General features: G+C 44.1%; 1 protein-coding gene across 7 annotated transcripts in view; it reads left to right on the top strand.

Annotated features, from left to right (window-relative positions):
• The window catches only part of LOC119972493 (serine/threonine-protein kinase VRK1-like), a 292,251-nt gene that overhangs the window by 250,020 nt on the left and 18,965 nt on the right, over positions 1 to 23,266 (top strand). For all 7 annotated transcript variants that reach the window (XM_038809325.1, XM_038809308.1, XM_038809299.1 and 4 more), the window contains one exon: positions 1,829 to 2,013. In XM_038809325.1, coding sequence (XP_038665253.1) covers positions 1,829 to 2,013 — 185 coding nt within the window. The remainder of the gene's footprint in view (positions 1 to 1,828; positions 2,014 to 23,266) is intronic.

The following is a 23,266-nucleotide window of genomic DNA, read 5'->3' as shown; positions in this document are numbered from 1 at the left end:
CTTCATCACTACTTCATCACAGTATTGAAAGAACGGTTATTGCTTCACGGAGTGAAGGTTTGTTAGTGCAACCTCTGCTCAGGAACAGATGCGACTGAAGACCGACCCTGGCTTGAACAGTGTGGCTCAGGCCATTTTCAGTCAGTATGCTGGTAGTGGCCAATCGGTAACGCTGCGACCGATTGCTCAGCCCATGACTCGCCGCACTTTGAAAGACCCTGGGTTAGAGAGCCTTACTTTTATCATTACAACATTGATGATGTTCCACAGGCAAAGGCATCCCTTTGTAGTAGCTTGCCTCCGCACCCAACAGGCCCTGCAGTTAGCCTCTCAGGTCAGTGGCCTGACTGCAGCCCCCACCTATTTTATTGATCACTGTGTGGCCGTAATATGTGTGGTCAAAGGGGAGAAAAATAAAATCCAGTTCCATTGAAGAATCTAACTGGAGCTAATTCAACAACTGCATCACACATTGCATTGTGTAACATGCTGCAATACAATTAGAACATTTGAAGGTCTATAAGTAACCAAGCTATGAGCAACACCAGTAATCACTCTGGTTCAAATAGATTGCCGAGAAAGGTTATGACCTGTGTTATTGAAGTGCTAAGAATTATAAGTAAGTACCTTTAGAATGCAAAAATTGTGAAAAATAGCATTGTTACAAGTGTAGAAGACAGAATAAGGCCACATAGATTGATAATAGTGATAACATCATTTTGTTCAAGGATTATGGTCATTACTGGCCCTGAGGTGCTCATTACCATCCCTTGCTTCACTTGGTCTAGTAATGAGTACCTCAGGGCCAGTTATGCCCGCACAAGATGATGATATTGCTATATTATTGTTAAGGAGCAACTCTATTTTAATTATAATCACAGTGAGCTGAAAGGTCACTTACCATTATGATCAGGTTTTTTTTGTGTGTCCAGCTGAGAAATATTCGCAATAGTAGAGACATAGGAAATATAATGGTTGCAGCAAAAAGTTGTGTTCCTGAGGCAGCATGGAACGTTTCCGTATCGAATTAAACAGTTTTCTGAAAGCAGATAGATTTACTCACAAGCACATATTATGCAGGACATAGCCAATCAGAAATATGAGAAACTGTTTCAAAATAAATTGATGTAAAAACAGCACCCAGTAGAGACAGACTTCCCAATTACAAAAGTAACAAATTCATGGCTGCATTGGATTAAAAGAACTATGATTTTCCTCTGCCATATGCTTTTAAAAACATTGTTTTCTGTGATCTATTTTTCACATTTATGATGCTGTGGAGTTTTAGCGCTGACATTTGGCAACACCTGATCCAGGCCGCTTGCAAATCCCTTGCTCACAATTTAGAAATATACAGACTCAACAGAGCCATGATTTCTGTAAATTAGAGGCAGGTGCAAGGACTTAGGAGCCCTGTCCCCTGTTAGCGTCAACCCATGATCAATTATGTGTTGTTTGATATCTTTTTGTTACTGCATTGAATCAGATGCTATGCTGCAGTCTCAGTCTGACTGGTCTTATTTATTTAATCCACTTTGAGACATTCCCTTTTGCATGACATCACTAAATATGGTGAGGTTACTAGCATTTAGTTAATTACTGGGTGGAAGTGTGAAGGCTGCCTTATGCAGTTCAATGTCTAAAATCCTCATGATGATAATGAAAAAACTGATGAAAATTTATGTGATAGAGAACACATTGCTGTGCTGTAGTTGGCAGTACAACTCACTATGAGAATGAAAGAAGAGTCCTAATTATTACACGCAAATCGGACATATATAGGATTGCTAGATGTTTGTCTAATTTGAATCCCTGAATGGTCTTGCAGGTGAAATAATCAACTACTTATCTTACGTGAGCAGTCTGAAGTATGAAGAAAGGCCACAATATCAGAAACTACACAGCATCTTGTTGAACAATCTGGAAACCAGGCAATCTAAGGACATGGATTATTTGTTTCTATTTGATTCTGATTGTTTTAAGAACGAACCTGCAAGTCACCCAATTCAAAATGTAAGCCACAACATTTTATTTTAGTTTGAAGTGTTGATGTATGCATGCTTTCTGATGTGCTTTGTCACAGTTTATATACCATACTGATGATCCTACATCACCTAATATGTCCATATCTTGTCTCACAGTGGAGCAGGATAACAATTATTTTGGCTCCCACTGGTAGAAGTGGGAAGTTTCCTTGAGGGAATATTGGAAGGGGAGATGGCAAATATAATGAGTTTCTCAGATAATTTAACAGAGAACAGTACTTTCAAAGGATCTGGAATGATTTTTCTAGTCTTGGCAATAATAAGCATGCGGCACCTGAAGAACCTTGAAATTATGTCATGTGATAGAATACCGAACTACGGATCATTTAACATGTTCATGCATAATTCCTTTCTCTGCTATTTTAGCCATAATGTTAACCCATTTATTTTAAACTTACACTTGTCTGCAGTTTTCAGTATCGTAAACATCTCAAAGCTTTAGAAAGTAATCAAATGGATGAAAATTTGGCTGAAGCATTCAGAGAGTTAGATTTCACCGAAACGTCAAAGATGTTTGGGTCATTCAGATTGAAACTACTGGCTCAAAAAGGTTGGACATCTCTCGGCCCATGTAAAAAGTTTTCAAGTGTTCTAAAAAAATCTGTCATATTCAATGGGTACTTCATCGACTTTAAAGAGGAACTTTTATGATTGAGATTATTTTTTAAAGATTTGAATTAACTTGGAAATTTATTCCAATTTATTCCTGTCATATTACATGAAAAAAGTATCTAAATAGTGCATGCTGATAAAATTGGGAGAAGCAACTGAATTTATGTGACTGAGGGCACATTCTGCCAATCACTTTCATTTACCCTCCTCGCTCATTCATTTATCCAATCACTTGCTCTCATTAACTTTCCCAAACTTATTTATTTACCCTATCCATCCTCCCACTCTCTCATTTATTCTCCTTTTCACTCATTCATTTATCCACACACTCATTTATCCTCTCTCTTGCACTCATTTATTCTCCCTCTCTCTTTGCATGAATGAATACAAAAACACGCACCTATGTGATGTTGTAACCCTCTGGGTCAATAATGATATTAACTGATGTTAATTGAGCTCTGGCACATTGTGTCAGAATCAGCTGCACTGCTGATCATGTCATCAGGATTAAATTCTTTAGCAATTACGATCACAAATTAACAGATATAGACAAGGAAATGTAAATAGATATTTGAACAATTCTAATCAACGTAATGGTTGAATTTTTTAAAAGGAGCCTTGATTATAAAACATATTCCTTGTCCTTGTTGGTAGAGGAACAAAGCTGTATTTACTGCAGTATCTATATATATATCAAGGAAGACGCAGTTTAAATATGCACCATGTGGATAAGAGCAGGGTTGGTCAAATTGCAGGTCATGATCCGTGGATGGGGTGTTGGGAAGTTTCCGATCGAGGGAGAAGTGCCCAACTGGCTTTTAAATTGAGAATGCCAGCTGCAACTGGGTTTTAAATGCAAACAATGCGGTCTTCCTGCCAGATGCGACGGCAGAGAGCATGGCATTTACACTGGCGTCACGCGCCTTGTATGTCTGGGCTTTTGGCATGAAATCACATAGTAGCTTACCACGTAGCTAAAGAGAAAATGTCCCACACTGTAGTAGAGAGATTAAGGCCTGGATTCTAAAGTCCCACGGGCAAGTTCTGATGCCTGAGTGAAAAGCGGCGCTAACCACTCTGGCGTCAATGGTCCTGATTGTCAGGTATTCACCCCTTCCTAGGGGGCTAGGTCGGCGCCGCAGTGGTCTCCACTGCTCCAGCAGGCGTGGCACGGTCGGTGTGAGTTCACGCATGCGCGCTACGGCCAGCACGAGTTTATGCATGCGCGTTGGTTCCCGTCTCTGAGCTAGCCCCCCGGGCAATATGGCGGAGCCCTGCAGGCGCCCGGCGCGGAGGAACATAGGCCCCCACGAAACCAGCCCGCCCGCCGATCGATAGGTCCTGATCGCGGGCCAGGCCACTGTGGAGGCCCTCCCTGGGCCGGATGCCCCTTGCCCCCCACCAGGACGGCCCTCGCAGACAGAACTTCCAGGTCCCACCATGTGGGACTATACGTGACCCACGCATGCGGGACTCGGTCAAATTCGGCAGGCACTCGGCTCATCGAGGTCCGGAGAATCACCGGGAGGGCTGACCGGCGAGACGGCGATCCCGCAGGAGCCCAAGAATTGGCGCCGGAGAATTGGCGAGCAGGGTTCGGGGCAGCGTGGCGCGATTCTTGCGTCGTCCCCCCAGGGATTCTCCTACCCGCCGATTTATTTAGTCGCATCTGGTTGTGTTCATCAACAGTTTTTGTCGCTACTTTCCAGAGGAGAAATTTCAGATTTTGAAAGAGAAGAGATGGGTGAAAGAACACTTTGAGTTTGAGTCCCAGAGCTGATTATTAACTTACAGCTGACTCCAAATGAAGAGACTGAACTTCTGCACCTCACCTGTTCCAGTTTATTAAAAACATTCCACAAGTCCATGAGGCCGTCAACATTCTCATAGCGTCATAGCATCTCCGAGGAGTATCCAGTGCTGAGTAAAACAAGCATTTTCTTGCTATTGCCCTTCACAATTACTTACATTTACACGGTTGCCGTTTTGTTTCTCACAAAGATAAAGACAGCACAAAGGAACTGGCTGAACTATGCACCTGACATGCACATTGCCCTCTCCTCCCGTGAATCTGATTGGAGTGAGTTTGTGAGATCCAAGCAGGCTCACCTGTTGCTTAATGGTAGCGAAAATGGTGTGTTGCAAAGGCTGGCCGGTGTGGGTAGTGAAGGTCAGCAGGTTGGTAAAAGTGGGTTGGGTAAAAACAGTTTGAAAAACACTGGATTAGAGGATTACAGATGGAGTATCCTTTATCTGAAACCCTTGGGGCCGATTGCATTTTGGGATTCAAATGTTTTCGGTTTCCATACTGACCATATCCATGATGGGCCTCAGCCTACTTTCATTACAACATCCGAAAGCCAAGGTTAGCTACAGGGATGGATTCTCCAATCCGCCAGCCGCATATTTCTTGGCTGCAAGCTGTTCCCTGACGGCAGGATTCTGACTTCCTGCTAGTTATACCAGTGCTTTCCAAATGCTGTGCTATGAAATCCTTGATCGTGGACTCTAGCAATTCCCCACTACCAAGGTTCGGCTCACTAGCCTATAGTTCCCTGTTGTCTCTCTACCTCTCTTTTTGAATAGCGGGGTTATATTAGCTACCCTCCATTCTGTAGGAGCTATTCGAGAGTCCTAAGAATTTTCAAAAATGACCACCAATGGATCTACTATTTCGAGAACCACTTATTTAAATACTCTGGGATGAAGATTATCAGGCCGTGGAGATTTATCCTCCTTCAATCCCATTAAATGCCCTAAAACCATTCCATTACTAATACTAATTTCTTTCAGCTCCTAATTGAAACTTATGTTTCTCAGAACTTCTGGTACATTATTCACGTTTTCCCTTGTGAAAAGAGACACAAAGTACAAATTTAATTCCTCGGCCATGTCTTTGTTCCCTGTTATGAATTCCCCCGTTTCTGTCTGTAAGGGGGCTAAATTCGTTTTTATCAATCTTTTTCTCTTTACATACCGATAGAAACTTTTACAATAAGTTCTTATGTGCCCTGCTAGCTTACAGTCATATCGTATTTTCCCCAACTTAATCAATCCCTTGGTCTGGCTTTATTGAATTTTAAACTATTCCCAATTCACAGGTCGGAGGCTTTTTCTTGATAATCTGCATGCCTCTTCTTTGAATCTAATACTATCCTTAATTTCCCTTGTAAGCCCTGGTTTGGCCACAGATCCCTTTCTACTCTTGCACCAAATAGGAAGAAACAACTTGTGCAGTTCACCTATTTGTTCCTTGAAAGTCTGCCACTTCTGTCTGTCTGTCTGCTGTTCTTCCTTTCAGCAATGTTTCCCAGTCCATCATAGCCAACTAATGCCTCGTACCATCATAGGAGGACCCTGGTCTCAGAATCAACTACCTCATAATCCACCTTGATAAAGAATTCTATCATATTATGATAGCTCATTCCCAAGGGTTCTCTCTCAGTTAGATTTCCAAATAATCCTTTCTCACTGCACAACACCCAGTCCGAGATGGCCTGTTCCCTTGTTGATTTCTCAACGTATTGGTCCAGAAAACCATCCTGTATGCACTCCAGAAATTCGTACATTGGATGGCAGTCCTCCTTGACATGTTGCCCACACTCACTGCTACTGCCTCCCAGGGGGAATTGTTGACCTTGCTGCTGGTTATCTGAACCCCTTGGGGGAACATGGTGACCGACCTCTCTTACACAATATTGAGAAGCCTGGTCAGGTTGTCATCCTCAAAGTGAGGACCAGTTCTGCGCACTGTCATGCGTGTGTGTTGACTGGGAGTGAATGGTGAGGAAGCGTTTCAAAGCAGCTCACCCTTGTCAGCAGTGAGCTGCTGATGCATGTGTCATGTGAGAGTACCTTTAAGAAATGGGTGTTTAAGAAATGTACCTTTAAGAAATGTGTAGTTATCAGTGATGTCAGAGTGTGGGTAGAGCTGGGTTGTCTATCAGCTTTTTATTTCGTTTTAGGCTGTTTGCTGCAGGGTGTGTTTTAGTTTCGTTTTCAGGGCTGGATAGCTGCATTCACAGCCAGAAGGGGTATTAGTCTCTCTCTCTGTATTCTAAAGACTGTAAATCGATCCTTTGGTGATTTAAAACTAATAACAGCTCTCAGTAGTGACTTTAACCTGATGTGCATCTGTTTTAAGGTTTTTTTAAAAAGTCTTCTGGATGTTAAAAGAAGAGCTTAAGCATTACTTAGTGTTGCATTCTTTGGGGGTTGTATTTGAATTGATGGTTGCTAAGATATTCACTGTGCATTTTAACAAGGTTAACTTGAGTTCATAGAATAAACATTGTTTTGCTTTAAAAAATACTTTTCCATTTCTGCTGTATCACACATGTAGAGTGGGCCGTGTGCTCCCCTTACCACAATCTATTAAAAGTTGCGGGTCAGGTGAACTCCATGATACACTTTGGGGTTCTCTAAACCCTGGCCCATAACACATGAGTCTGGCAAATCAGATGTGAGACCACAAGTAATGGCGAGAATCTCGTGGGGGCTCATTTTGGCACTAAGTGCCATTGAATGCGGGTCGTAATTTCACCAATGCAGCCATTGCAGCACACCCCACCAAATGTGCCCAAAACTGGACTTTAAACATTGTCTTTGAATCATGCCTGTAATATGGTACTGTACCATATAGATTAGAGAGGCACCAAGCTTGATCCTTGAGAAGAAAATCGAGAGGATTCCATTTCCTATCTAATAACCTGGACTTACACAGATATTGAGTGAAGGCAAGATCAGGATTAGCTACAATAGATGGCAAAATTAATGCAATAGGAGATGCCAACTTGGTGAAGTTACAACAAAGGACTAATTTGCTGAACTGCAGAAGCAGAGTGTGATGGACAGAGCTCAGTAATCCCACAACCAATGGATCAGATCAACGCTCTGCAGTTCTGTCTAAACTAGTCATGAATGGTAGCAAATAATTAAACAACTATCAAGAGGAGAAGGCTCCACAAACATCCCTGTTCTCAATGATGGAAGCCCAATACATCAGTGCAAACGACAAGGTTGAAGCATTTACAACAATCTTCACTCAGCAGTGCTGAGTGGATGATCCACGTCTCCTGAGGTGCACAACATGACAGAAGCCAGCTAAGTGGATGATACACATCTTCTGAGGTCCATAACATCACAGATGCCAATCTTCAAAGAATTTGATTAACTCCATGTGATATTAAAAAATAGCTGAAAGCACTGGATAGAGCAAATATTATAGACCGTGACAATAGCTCAGCAATGATACTGATTACTTGTGTTCCAGAGCAAGGTCCGTCCCTACCCAAGCTCTTTCAATACAGCTACAAATCTGGCATCTTTGCGGAAATGTGGAAAATAACTCTGGTACATTCGGCCCACAAAAAGCAGGACAAATCCAGTCTGGCTACTCACCCGGCCCAACCAATCTATTCTCGCTCATCAGAAAATTGATTGGATTTGCATTTGTTTTATTGTCACATGTACCGAGGTACAGTGAAAAGTATTGTTCTGCGTAAAATCCAGACCATTCCATGCATGAAAAAAATATGGGGAGTACATGAATACACAATGAAAATACATAAACAAAGGCATCAGGTGAAGTGTACAGGAGTGTAGTACTACTCTGTAGAGAAGATGTGTGAAGATGGAAGGAGTCATCGACAGTCCATTCAAGTCATACTCAAACAGCAATAGCCTGCTCAACAATACTCAATTTGGGTTCTAACAAGGCCACCTGTCCCCTGACCTCATTACAGCCTTGGTCTAAACCTGGGCAATAGAGCTGAGCTCAAGAGGTGAGGTGAGAGTGCCTGCTCTTCACATCACGGCAAAAATAAAATTTGACTCATTGCGGCATCGAGGTATCCTGGTTACACTGAAGTCAATGGGAATTGAATGAGAGGACAGCTCCCTACTAGTTGGAGTCATACCTAATGCAAAGAAAATAATTGTGATTGTTGGAGGTCAATTATTTCAGTGCGGGAATGTCATTGCAAGGGTTACCTCCGAGGTAGTGTCCTCTGCTCAACCATCTTTACCTGTTTCATCCGTTACCTTCACTCCATCATAAAGTCGGAAGTGAGGATGTTCATTGATGATTGCACAATGAGCACCATTCACAATAGATCCTGAAGCAGTCTGTGCCCATGTGCAGCAAGAATTGGCTAGCATTCAGGCTTGGATTGATAAGTGGCAAGAACCAGATAAGTGCCAGGCAATGTAATGTAAATGTCGCCACAGTCCCAGAGGACCAAATGCTGCTATGCCTTTTGAGAGCTGACTGGTTGTAATTTAACCTGAGAGTCACCACATTGGCAAGGTTGAGCAGGTGGGGCCTTCATGAATAACTTCAGCCGGTACAGGAATTAAACTCGCACTACTGGCGTCACACCCATCACGAACCATCCGACCAACCATCGAGCTAACTGACCACCTGCGTCAGGCAGTTACTATCTCTAACAAAAGAGAATCTAACAGTCTCCCTTGACATTCAATGGCATTACCCTTACTGAATTACCCACTGTCAACATCCTGGTGGTTACCATTGACCACAAATTTAATTGGACAAACCATTAAAATACCGTGACTACAAAAGAAGTCAGAGCCTGGGAATATTACAGCGAGTAATTCACTTTCTGACTCCCTAAAGCCTGACCGCTATCTACAAGGCATAAGTCAGGAGTGTTCTGGAATGCTCTGCACTTACCTGGATGAGTATAGTTCCAACTGCACTCAATAAGCTCAACACCATCCAGGAGAAAGGAACTTATTTGACTAACACCTTTACACCAGCTAAAACATTCACTCCCTCCACCATTGGTACACTGGCAGTAATATGTTCATCTCCAAGATGAACTGCAGCAACTCACAAAGGCTACTTCGACAGCACTTATCCAAACTTGCGATCTCTACCTCCTGGAAGGACAAAGGCAACAGACACCTGGGAATACTACCACCGACTGTAAATTCATTTTGCAAGTTGGAATCCATCCTGGCTTACAACAATGTCATCATTTCTTTCACTGGACAAAAAAAACTTCCATCCCTAACAGTACTATGTGTATATCTACACCTGCTGAGCTGCAATTGTTCAAGAAGATGGCTAACTATCAACTGCTCAAGGGTATGTAGGGGTGGGCAGAAAATGCTGGCCTTGCCAGCGACACTTACATCTCATGAAAACATTTTTTAAAAAGGTCATTGCTGGCATTTACTATCTAGGTTGACTTGAAGGATGTGATGCCAGAGGGCTTTTCCCAGCCCTGGGACCTCACCTATCATAATTATGAATGGGGAAATGTGTTGGTATGAAGAAACTAGAGGACTTCCTATTCTTCAAGAAACTGCTCAGATACATGGTTGTAAGTGCACTAGAGGAAATGAGGTTCAAAGTAGAGAGAGATATGCCTGATTTTCTTTCTTGCTTTTCATTAAGTTAATAGCTAATACCAGAAAATTGGATAATATTCCAATTTTTAAAGTCAGCAACATGATTCTGGAAATTAGAGGTCTGTTACTGTGTATAGTTAAAGTAGCAAAACCAACCCCGATGGATTCTATTACACATCGGAGTCTATTTCAAGGCGATCAGTTCAGTGCTTTTCACGGAAAAGGCAGGATTCCAAGCCAATATGACTTTATAAAAAGTTGTACCGAACAGATTTTATTAGAATTCTTTGAGGATGTAACCAAAATGGTGGATGAGGGTAATGTGGTTGATATGCATTTTGGATTTTCAACAGCTGTTTGACAAAGCACCTAAAAAAAAACTTGTATGTAAAATGAATACTCTTGGGATGAAGGGTGGATGTTGTAAATTGGGTAATAAATTGACTAAATAACCATAAAGTAAAGGTAATGATCAATGGGACTGGCACTAATTGGATAGCAATGACTGGCTGAATAACTTAGAGATCAGTTCTCGGGTCTCTGCTGTTTACAATGTTCAGGATTTATAAATGATCTTGATGGAAAAAATAAAATTAGAATGTGCAGGTTTGCAGATGTTACCAATAATTAATGAACCAAATTTAAAACTATAATCGCAATGCGGAATGAAGAGATCTACATGCAGTGATAAGGATTCTGAAAACTTCAAAAATTATTCTAGGTTTAAATCATGGACCCAGTGCTGGAAGGTTAAAAAGCCAACTCCATTTTTCATTGGACGATTTTTTTGTAACATACAGTGGAGTCATAATCCAAGTTTCTAAAATAATGGAGAGTCCAGAACAGTAATATAAAGAGACTTTCCTTTTTTTCTTAAAAGAGTATGAGAATGAAATGACAGAATTGCAAAAATACCTGGGTTAAATACAATAGACAAGAGATTTATTCACCCTGATTTTGAGGCACAGGGTCAGGACTCGTGATTTCCTTGCACGGGTTGGAAATTTGATGGAAATGAAATGAATGAACCAATCTCATTTCTTTAATTGTAGCTTGGTTGTGAACAGTTCCCATGCTGCCCTTGTCTCCATTATTCTGCTGGCTTCCTCTTGTGCGTGGCAGATGGCCAAGGAGTGTTGCAACAAAGCCGTGTGACTCCACAGTTTTGCTATCGTCAGCACTAATCTTTGTCATAACCATAGTCAACCCAACTGAATGATGCTAGGGACTGAGATAGTTGAGTTAGAACAGATCATAGAATTTACAGTGCAGGAGGCCATTCGGCCCATTGAGTCTGCACTGTCCCTTGGCAAGAGCACCCCACTTAAGCCCACACCTCCCCCCTAACCCCGTAACCCAATAACCTCACCTAACCTTTTTTCTTTAGATACTGAAGGCAATTTAGCATAGCCAATCCACCTAACCTGCACATCTTTGGACTGTGGGAGGAAACCGGAACACCCGGAGGAAACCCTTGCAGACACGGGGAGAACGTGCAAACCCCACACAGACAGTGACCCAGCGGGGAATCGAACATGGGACCCTGAAGCTGTGAAGTGACAGTGCTAACCACTGTGCTACTGTGCAGCCCCTTGATTATCTAGCCGCCTGTTGTCTATAAACAGGGGCTTTTACGTTCCGTCTATTTTTCCTAAACTTTCTGGTTAACTTGGTTCACTTTAATGTAAGTAGTCACAGGTCCCATGGCCAGGATAAAGAGCAGGTGAGAATAGTGTATATCCTATCTAGTGCCATTACAGCAGAGATCAATGGATGTAGAGTGAAAGAGACCAGAAATGTAATCCAATTCCTGAATGTGTTGTTGAAGGCCAACTTTCAGTGTTGCAAGGGAATTTTTCATTTCACTCAGTAATTTGCCTTTTTAAGGAAAATCCTGCTACCCATTTGTATAGTACCTTTATGTTTGAGATGAAAATATTTATTAGTGGCAAATTGAAAAAAATAATGTATCAGAAGAGTGAAAGAAAAAGGATAGGAGTGGGCTATTTGTTTTTTTGAGTTTGTTCCACCATTCAGTAGGATAATGGCTGAACTGATGTGGCCTTATCTCCACTTTCCTGCCTGGCCCACATAACCATTGACTCCTGTGGAGGTCAAATATCCCAGGAATCCACCTCGCGAACCTTCTCTGAACTGCCTTCAGTTCAGTATATCGCTAGTTAACATGAGAAAACCAAATCTGTATACCATACTCTGGATGTGGTCTAACCAATGCCCTGTTCAGTTGTAGCAAGACTTTTCTACTTTTATGTCCCACCCCTCCTTGCCATGAAGGCCACCATTAATTTGCCCTCCTAATTACTTGCTGTACTTGCATGCAAACATTTTTTGATCCATCTTTGCAGCATCCTTGAGCACGGGTGAGGTCCCGGAGGACTGGAGAATTGCTAATGTTGTCGCTTTGTTTAAGAAGGGTAGCAGGGATAATCCAGGGAATTATAGACCTGTGAGCTTGACGTCAGTGGTCGGCAAACTGTTGGAGAAGATACTGAGGGATAGGATCTATTCACATCTGGAAGAAAATAGACTTATCAGTGATAGGCAGCATGGTTTTGTGCAGGGAAGGTCATGTCTTACAAACCTAATAGAATTCTTTGAGGAAGTGACAAAGCTAATTGATGAGGGAAGGGCTGTAGATGTCGTATACATGGACTTTAGTAAGGCGTTTGATAAGGTTTCCCATGGCAGGTTGATGGAAAAGTGAAGTCGTATGGGGTTCAGGGTGTACTAGCTAGATGGATAAAGAACTGGCTGGGCAACAGGAGACAGAGAGTAGTGGTGGAAGGGAGTGTCTCAAAATGGAGAAGGGTGACTAGTGGTGTTCCACAGGGATCCGTGCTCGGACCACTGTTGTTTGTGATCTACACAAATGACCTGGAGGAAGGTATAGGTGGTCTGATTAGCAAGTTTGCAGATGATACTAAGATTGGTGGAGTTGCAGATAGCGAGGAGGACTGTCAGAGAATACAACAAAATATAGATAGATTGGAGAGTTGGGCAGAGAAATGGCAGATGGAGTTCAATCCAGGCAAATGCGAGGTGATGCATTTTGGAAGATCAAATTCAAGAGCGGACTATATGGTCAATGGAAGGGTCTTGGGGAAAATTGATGTGCAGAGAGATCTGGGAGTTCAGGTCCATTGTACCCTGAAGGTGGCAACGCAGGTTGATAGAGTGGTCAAGAAGGCATACAGCATGCTTGCCTTCATCGGACAGGATATTGAGTACAAGAGTTGGCAGGTCATGTTACAGTTGTATAGGACTTTGGTTCGGCCATATTTGGAATACTGCGTGCAGTTCTGGTCGCCACATTACCAGAAGGATGTGGATGCCTTGGAGAGGGTGCAGAGGAGGTTCACCAGGATGTTGCCTGGTATGGAGGGTACTAGCTATGAAGAAAGGTTGAGTAGATTAGGATAGTTTTCGTTGGAAAGACGGAGGTTGAGGGGGGACCTGATTGAGGTCTACAAAATTATGAGAGGTATGGACAGGGTGGATAGCAACAAGCTTTTCCCAAGAGTGGGAGTGTCAGTTACAAGGGGTCACGATTTCAAGGTGAGAGGGGGAAAGTTTAAGGGAGATGTGCGTGGAAAGTTTTTTACGCAGAGGGTGGTGGGTGCCTGGAACGCTTTACCAGCGGAGGTGGTAGAGGCGGGCACGATAGCATCATTTAAGAAGCATCTAGACAGGTATATGAATGGGCGGGAACAGAGGGAAGTAGACCTTGGAAAATAGGAGACAGGTTTAGATAAAGGATCTGGATCGGCGCAGGCTGGGAGGGCCGAAGGGCCTGTTCCTGTGCTGTAATTTTCTTTGTTTTTTTGTTTATGTAACACCCAGATCAACCCCACCACCACAACATTTTCAGTCTCTCTCCTCAATAAATATTCTGCCTTTCTTTCCTTCCTGCCAAAGTGGAGAACCTCCCATTTTCCCATATTATACTCCATCTGCCAAATGTTTGCCCATACGCCTATCTATATTCATTTCCAGACTCTTTGTGTGCTTCACAAAACCTACTTTCCTACCATCTTTGTATCCTCAGTAAATATGGCTACAAGATATGACCAAAGATGTGGCGGTTAGGTAGGGTTACGGGGATAGGGTGCGGAAAGTGGGCCTGGGTGGGTGCTCTTTCAGAGAGTTGGTGTAGACTTGGATGGGCTGAATGGCCTCTTTCTGCACTGCTCGGTAAGGTAAAGTCACCATAGTCCCAGATGACCATAGGATGCTCTCCCCTTTGAGGGGGAGAGCTGACTGGTGGTGATCTCAGGCGAGGGGCAAGATTGAAGGTTGGCCTTCATGAGTAACCTGCATACTCTGCACTTTAGGGATTCTATAACATATTCAGTCCCTTTATCCAAGTCATTGATATGGATTGTAAATTGTTACCGCTCTAGCATTAATTAATTAATCCCTGTGGCACTCCACTAATTAGAGTTTGCAAACCTGAAATTACCCATTTATCTCAACTCTCTGGTTTCCTCTATGATTTCGTCTACGGGTTCGTCAATTTGATTTGCCCAATCTACATGAAGATAAAAATCACCCACGATTATTGTTGTACATTTCAAAGAACAAAGAACAAAGAAAAGTACAGCACAGGAACAGGCCCTTCGGCCCCCCCAAGCCTGCGCCGACCATGCTGCCCGTCTAAATTAAAATCTTCTAAAAGAACAAAGAAAAGTACAAAGTACAAAAGTACTTTCTTATAAGTTCCTATTATTTTTTGATTTATATTCTGTCCTACATCGTAGCCACTGTCAGGGCCCTGTAAAACCATTCCCATCAATGACATCCAAACATTTCTCACCACTGTACTGATTTGATCTCATCCTTTATTAACAGAGCTGCTGCAACTCTTTTTCTTCCCATTCTTCCAAAATGTCAAATATCCTTGAATATTCAGTTCACAGTCCTGGTGGATTTATATGCGCATCTCTGTAATGACCATCATATGATAACCATTTATTTCTATTTATGCTATCAATACATCCATCGTATTGCAAATTCTGCATGCATGCTGATAAAGAACCTTTAATTCTATCCTTTTACCTTTTTCCCTACTCTGACCTATTTTGCTGGTGCACTCTTATGCTTGTACTCTCTGTCATTTCCTATCATACTATGGTTATCAATTTCCATATTTCTACACTGCACTATTGTCTTTTTCTTTCCCTTTAACTTTTAAATTCCTCCTCACATGAATCTCCCATCGCAATTATTTAGTTTAAAACCCTTTTTACAGCCCTATTTATCCTTTTTGCCAGAATACCTGTTCATTGAAGTTTTAGAATTTTTTCCAGTGTGTAATTCTTGAGGCTAAAGCCACTGTGAACCTGCTCCCATAGTATTTCTGTAAAATATTTTGACTCCAAAATAGATTTTTAGTATTAAATTACTATGGAGTTGAATTTTTGCAGGGATTATCCAGTTTTCCCATTGTTACCTTGCGAAAATGTAACCCCAAGGTCATTCCGTAGAATCATAGAATGCTACAGCACACTTGGTCAATCATCAACTGTGTTGGCTCTTTAAGAGTTATCTAATTAGTCCCATCCCTCGCTCTTTCCCCACAGCCCTGAAAAAAGAATCCCTTCAACGGTTTATCGAATTCCCTTTTAAAAGTTATTATTGAATCTGTCTCCACCATCCTTGCAGGCAGTGCACTCCTGATCATAACAACTTGCTGTGTTACTTTTGTCGCCCCCAGCCCCCCCCCCCCCTCTGTTTTGTTATGCTCTTGGCGTAGCATAAGCTGCTTCCTTGATGTTCACTCTGACAAAGGAAGGTTCAGACGTGGAGATAACTTCAACACGTTTATTAAACTATTTACAATTTTCCTACTTGGATTCACCTCTACTGTTAATCCTTTTATAGCTACTCAGACTGACGAACCAGTCTGCTACAATCCATGTGGTGGGTGTGATGTTGAATCAACCCTGTGTCTGTACTCACTGAATTTCTCCACTGGGAAGAGGAATATCATGTGTGCTGTGTCCTTTATATATGGGTTGGTGTAATGCCCCCCTGTGGTAGTGTCACCTCTGTGTGTATCGTGAATGCCCATTGGTCGTGTCCTATCTTACTGACCTATTGGTTGAGTGTCTGTGTGTCATGTCTCTGGTGCTCCCTTCAAAGCAGTTTAATGCTGGGAGCACTGGTACTTTCTTTTAGGCAAGACTTCCACCCAAACTCGGTAGGAAATCCCGCCTTAGAGAGCTGCCAGCCAATCGGATGGCAACCAGCTCTGTATTCCCAGCAGCCCCCAGCCAGGAATGGTGGCCATTGCTGGGACTGCAGCCAGTCCCATCAGGCTCAGGTGGCTGGATTCTCCGCCTTGCCGTGCCACTTTTCTGCCTCGACCCGCCAGTGGGATTCTCCATTACGCCGGCCGGTTAATGGGGTTTCCCATTGTGGGGCAGCCCCACGCCATTGGGTAAAGCCCCGGGTGCCGGTAAAATGGAGAATCCTACTGGCGAAGAATCCCGCCCAGGATGCCTGGTAAGACCAGGACCTGTGGTCTTGGCAAGGGGCCTTGAGAGGATGGGAGACCAGGTTCAAGAGGCCACTGAAAATGGTGCTGTCCTCCACGGTAACATTTCAGACAGACCAGGGCATGGGCAGGTAGCTGGCGGGAAGGCCACCCATTAGTTTTATGTGCCCCTCTGCCTTCAAACTGGGGAATATAAAATCTAGCCCAATTTTGCTGACACGTTTATCATATGGTACTTTGTCAAGTCCTTTTTGCAAAAATGAAAATACATTGAATTGTGTATGTTTATAACACATGAGATGATAAAATCAGAAGTAAGAATAGGCCATTCAGTCTGCTCTGCCATTCAATAAGATCACGGCTGATCTGATTGTGGCCTGTCCTATCTGCACCTCCCCATAACCCTTGACTCACTATTTAAATTGGTCTTGATTCTTTTTAATGACCCAGCCTCCACTACTCTCTGTGGAAGAGAATTCCAAAGATTAACAACCTTATGACTGAAATGGGAGACCACAATGCCCACTAGTTCTAGATTCCCTCAAGAGGAAAAACATCCCCTCATCATCTACTCTGCCAAGCTCCCTCAGGATCTTGTTACAATAAGATCACCAGATCACCTCTCATTCTTCTAAACTCCAATGGGTGTAGACCCAACCTGCTCAATCTCTCCTCACAAGACAACCCCATCATCCCAGGAATCAACCGAGTGAACCTTCTCGGAACTGCTTCCAATGCAAGTATCTCTCCTTAAATGAGGAGAACAAAACTGTACAAAGTACTCTAGGTGTGGTCTCACCTATGCTCTGTACAGTTGTAGCAAAATTTTTCTACTTTTATACTCCAGCCCCCTTGCGAGAACCAACAATCTAGACTGTTGACTTAAGCAGTAGCAAGCTGACAATACTCCCATTTAGTGTCAGTGTACTATTGGTCTTGTAAGAGAGGACAATGTGAACTGCTTCAGATAGTCAATTTCTAACATTGTAAATTAGAATGCATGTGGGGGTACAATAGTGATGTACTGATTGTATAGGAAAAATATCCTTTGATAATTATCTTTTGACTTTTGGAATCTTCAATACATTTTCATTAATAATTAGTTCACCTTTTGCTTCATAACTATTTGAAAACCTGATAAAGATATGGGATCCCTGGTTTTATAAATACTAGAATACAAGAAGATGTGATGTTGAACCTTTATAAAATACTGTTTGACCAGATAAAGAAATGTGTACATAGGTACATAGATATTAGGAACAGAAGTAGGCAATTCACCCCTTCGAGCCTGCTCCGCCATTCAATCAGATCATGGCTGGTCTCTTCCTGGTCTCAAATCCATCTCCCCACCTGTTCTACATATTCCTTTAACCCATTTTTAAAATCAGGAATCTATCTATCTCCTTCTCGAAATCATTCAATGATTCAGACTTCACCGCACTATGGGGTAATGAGTTCCACAAATTCACCACCTTCTGTGAGAAGTAGTTCTTCCTTATATCTGTTTTAAATTTACCGGGCTGGATTCTCCTTTCAGGGACTATGTCGCCACGTGTTTTTTTACGCCAGAAAGACTGGCGTCAAAAGGACACAGATTCACTGCCTTGCAGGGGGCTAGCAGGCAGCTGTTCTAGAGCTCGCAGCTCCAGCTGCCGATACAGCCCCCCACACCTCTGGGTCAGAGGTCGCGCATACGCATGGAGGCGACCTCCAGTGGCCACGCCGTGATCCATGGCGGACTCGGACCGTGGAAATAGTGGCCCTGATCGGCCGCGCGCGCGACCCGGACCACCCACTCAAAAACATCCCAGTCCTGAATGAGCCCCCCCCCCCCCCCCCCCCCCCCCCGCCCTCCGATCGGCCCACCCCCGACGAACGGCTGGGTCCACATTAGCAATATACCACCGGGAATTCGACCGGTCGGGCAATGGAGAATCCATCCCGTGAACTCTTGGTTATTAACTGAAAGAATTCTGTCTCAAGATTTCTCATTTTAAACAACTTCTACTGTACATACGTTAGACAAAACAATTATTACTAACTTAACACGAGCTGAAATTTTCTGGCCCTTCCCGCAAGCAGGATCTTCCGGTCCCATCGATGGCGAAATCCCATCGTTGCATTTCTTGGTGGCGGAACTTGCGGGGAATGCACAAACCCATAGACATCAGCGGAACCGGAAGATCTCGCCGCCAGGCAATGGCAGGTCGCCAGAAAATATGCCATGGGGCGCCCATAAAGCCCCGCTCACTATGTTTCTATATTGTAACACTCTACTTTAAACCTGAAATCGCAACGGAACAACCCCATTCTAGTTTTATTTCCGGACAAGAGTTTCCCAAACTTCATGGGTAGGATTCTCCGTTTCAGAGACTAAGGGTGAGATTCTCTGTTCCCCGACGTCAATCGGGCGGAGAATCCCTTTTACGACGAAATCAGGGGCGGTTTTTGACGCTGGTTTTGTATGCTCTGTACCCTCCAAAACAGCATCATTGCGGCGCTGTTGGGACAGCCTCAATGCGTCACCTGAAGACCCTCCCCCGACACTACGCCCCGATGGGTTAAGTTCATGACAACTCGGTTTACTTCTGGTGTCAGCCATGCGGGAACCCGACGTGGTGGCTGCGGACTGTGTCGAGTGGCGCCACAGTCAGGCGGGAGCCGTGCTGCTGGCCGGGGGGGTGGGGCTTCCGCAAGGGCTAGGGGGACTGGTGAGGGGTGGCGAGGAGATGTCCAGGGAGGCACTACCTGGCAGGTCGGGTCTGTGAATTGCCGACGCCATGGTTTACGACGCGACCACTGCAGGTTGTCGCAATGCGCTTGCGTGGCCAAGGTCCTGGATATTCTCTGCCTATGTATTTCGTGGTGGCTGCACGGCACGGCTGCAACCGGTGATGGGCATTGGCGATTGTTTTCCACGTAAAACGCCATGGATCCTCCACACTTTGCCTCAGAATTGAATAATCTGGCCATAAGTGTTGACGCCAATGCATAATCTGTGGACCTTTACAACAGAAAAAATGGCGCCATGCCTGGATCGATTCAGCGACTGTGGAGGGGGTACCAACACCGCCACGAGGAACACAATCAATTCCAATGAAAAACAGTGCCGGATTTGCAGTGTCTGTGATTGACACTCAGGAGGCGGAGAAGCTACAGTTGCACATACACATTATAATCCCCACACACGTTCACCTGTCATGTGAGAGTACCTTTAAGAAATGGGTGTTTATAAATGGGTGTGTATATAAATATCTGTAGTGAGAGTACCTTTAAGCAATGGGTGTTTACTACTGCAGTGATGTCAGAGAGTGGGTGAAGCTGGACTGTCTGTCACCTTTTTACTTTCGTTTTAGGCTGTTTGTTGCAGGGTGTGTTTTAGTTTCGTTTTCAGTGTTGGAGCTGAAGCCAGACACAGCAACTGTACTGCTGTTCTCTCTGCCGAGAAAAGACTATCCCTTGATCATTTGGTGAATTCAGAATTATAAATGTTTTCAGTAGTGACTTTAACCTGATGTGCTTCTGATTAAGGTTTTGCTTTAAGTTGTCTGGATGTTAAAAAAGACAGCTTAAAAAGGTTTATTTAGTGTTGTCATCTTTGGGGGATGTATTTGAATTAATGGTTGCTAAGATGTTCATTGTATGTTTTAAAAAGGTTAACTTGAGTTCATAGAATAAACATTGTTTTGCTTTAAAAATACTTTTCCATTTCTGCTGTATGACACATGTCGAGTGGGCCATGTGCTCCCCATACCGCAATCTATTAAAAGACGTGGGTCAGGTGAACTCCATGATACACTTTGGGGTTCTCTAAACCCTGACCCATAACAAATTGGGGGCTCGAAAGGAGGATAAAAGTCTATCTATTGGATTGGCTTAGTGAACTTAAAGACAGTGAGGGGTGAGCATATTGTGGTTGCTTTTCAGGTGTGGTATTTTAGTTTAAGCAGGGAGTGTGTTGTGGACAATGGCTCTTTCAGAGGCTCAGAAGTTTTTGGGAGTGGAGATGGTCACACGCAGTACCTTACGAACAGAGACTAAAAGCAAACTGTTAGATTTGGCAAAAACATTGCAGTTAACATTACCTGACAAAATGCAAAAAGATGAGGTAATTAGAATAAACATTGTTTTGCTTTAAAAAATACTTTCCCATTTCTGCTGTACCACCCCAGTAGAGTGGGCCGTGTGCTCCCCATACCACAATCTATTAAACGTTGTGGGTCAGGTGAACTTCATGATACACTTTGGGGTTCTCTAAACCGTAGCCCATAACACACCCCAGCCAACAAGATGGCACTGGTTGTGCTGGAGCATGCCCATACAGCTGATATATCAGCTGGGACCAGAGGGCACCATGGGGGGGGTGCCCTGTGGGATACATATGTGACCCGTAGCACTAGGTTCAAAGTGGGCTATTACCGGTGTGAGCAGCTGCATGGCTGCTTTGCCTGCTGCGGCAATGGTGTTCCCTGTCCGTCCACCCCGACCCCCCAGCCCACTACCCCCCCCCCCCCCCCCCCCCCCCCGGCTAGCGGCACAACTGTCAGCAAACTATGGCCATGTTGGACATCTTCTGTACACATTCTTTCTCCCTCAGCAGCCACCACGCAGGTTTCACAATTTTTAAAAGCACAAGTGAACTATACCATTGGGAACTTGGCCCACCGGAGGCAGAGAATTGTGGAGGCCCCGGAGAATAACGGGTTGGTCCCGCTAATGATATGCAAATGGTGTCTACTGTATGTGTGTTCCAAAACGCATCGACGCCGCTTTCGAGGTGTCGGAGAATTGCAATTTGGCGTCAAATCGGCGCCTGCCGTGATTTTGGCGCCGGATCCTATAATCCGGCCAAGGGAAGTAAACCTCGCCCCCCCTCTCCCCTATATTTTTACAGCACTAACTGCTTCGATAGGAGAGGGGTTGGGCCCGGATTCTGGTGGGGAGCTGTCAAACCGGTCTTCAGAGGGGTGAGGGTGAGAGGTGTGCCTGGCAACAGGGGAGGGGGTGAGGGTTAGGCCTGGTGAGTGGAGGAATGAGCCCCCTTGAGGAAGTCCAGCACTCTGTGCAGAAACATCTGTAGCCGTGACCCATGCTGTCATGCTGGCGGGTAGTTGGGGGTCATTATCACTTATAGCATGCCACTGAATTGAATATTATTGTTCCTCACATTCTTTAACCCTCCTCTCCGTGGCAGAGCACTTCTCCCCTTCTCGACACAGTTCTTCTCACTGGTCCTTAATGTTCGGCAGCCGGTTAGGCTCGCTCATTGCGAATGTTTCATTATCAGTGATGGGACTCAGGCACGATTCAGTGAACCTTAGACCGTCACCCCAATCCCCCTCTAGAGCAAAGGGACAAACCAGTGTGCTAGTTGCTGACCGACTGGAGTCAGACATAAGCAGTAGCTGAGAAGCACCAAAGACATTCCTCACTGCAAGTCATCATCATACTCCTGCATTGACTGGGCAGCAGGCAGGCACTCAAGGTATCCCCAACCCTAGCATCCTGAAGAGTAAGATCTCTACAACCTTCATCCCCTTGTCGCAGAGGGCTCACGGCATCCTGGGCATTAGGGGGTGGGGGCAGTGGTATGCTGTCGAAAAACATACTGGTCCTCTTTCAGAAAGCTGGAAGCAATAGGGCATCTCTACCGCACCTGCCCATGCACCCTTGCCCCTGCCTAGCTTCCATCTTCTGGATCCTCAGCAGTCTCTTCCTCAACTCCCTCCTGAAGTTCCTCCGCATCCGAAGTCACATCTCGTTCCTCGAGGTTCCTCAGGAAGATTGTCACCCCTCTGCAGAGCAAGGTTGTGTGGAGCATAGCAGCATAGCAGACCACCACAATGCAGAAGGTTTTGGACAAATGCAATGAACTTATCAGCTGGCTGGATAAGAACCAGACATCTGAAAAGGACCAACAGAAGGATCTGGAATAAATTTGTAATCCTATTATCACAGAGCTATATCAGGGTGCTGGTGGACCTTCATGTGGTTTTCTTGATGCTGCAGTGTTCCTCTGGTGCAGATGCATCTTCTGGTCCAACAATTGAGGTGGTTGATTAAAAGTAAACATCCTTTGGGGCTGTATTGGAGGCCATACCAGATCTATCGAGGCAGCGGAACAGCATCTTTAGGCCACTGCACGGCTCTAATTGCACAGATCAGGTGACACTATGAGCCTCGTTGTACCAGGCCTCTGCTGTGGTCTTTCACCTCTGCACTGGCGTTGCTGTCTGAAAATACAGACACTTCGACCTATTTAATTATTAAAACATTTTACCGAGATGAACAAAGGACAAACACAATTTCACAATTCAACCCAAGTTTATTTTAAAATACAAAAAATTATCCCTTAAATGACCCCAACTATAGTATGCCTTAAGATTTTTAATACTACACATGATGATGAACTGGATTGAGCTGGGGCTGCAATCCTCTGTCTTGGTCGTTTCAGGGCCTTGTGAAGGTAAGTCTCGCACACTGCTTCCTTCTGTCCTCTGGTCCGCCATGGAGTCTTCTCCGCTGCCTCTGCATTGGGTCTTCGGGATGCCTCTTCCTTATACCCCTCATTGCATCCTTCCAGAAGCTTTTCTGGCTGTCAGCTAATGCGGTCTTGGGGCGGGGATTGCAAAACTCAATTAAGGTGCCAATTAAAACTCTGCAGGACACCAGGAACCCACCACCAGAGGTGTATCTTCAGGTGCATTGTCCACAC

Source organism: Scyliorhinus canicula, chromosome 1, assembly GCF_902713615.1.
Source record: "Scyliorhinus canicula chromosome 1, sScyCan1.1, whole genome shotgun sequence".
In the NCBI taxonomy this organism is placed as follows: domain Eukaryota; kingdom Metazoa; phylum Chordata; class Chondrichthyes; order Carcharhiniformes; family Scyliorhinidae; genus Scyliorhinus; species Scyliorhinus canicula.
The sequence above is the reverse complement of the archived record's forward strand: the minus strand, read 5'-3'. Positions and strand labels throughout refer to the sequence as shown.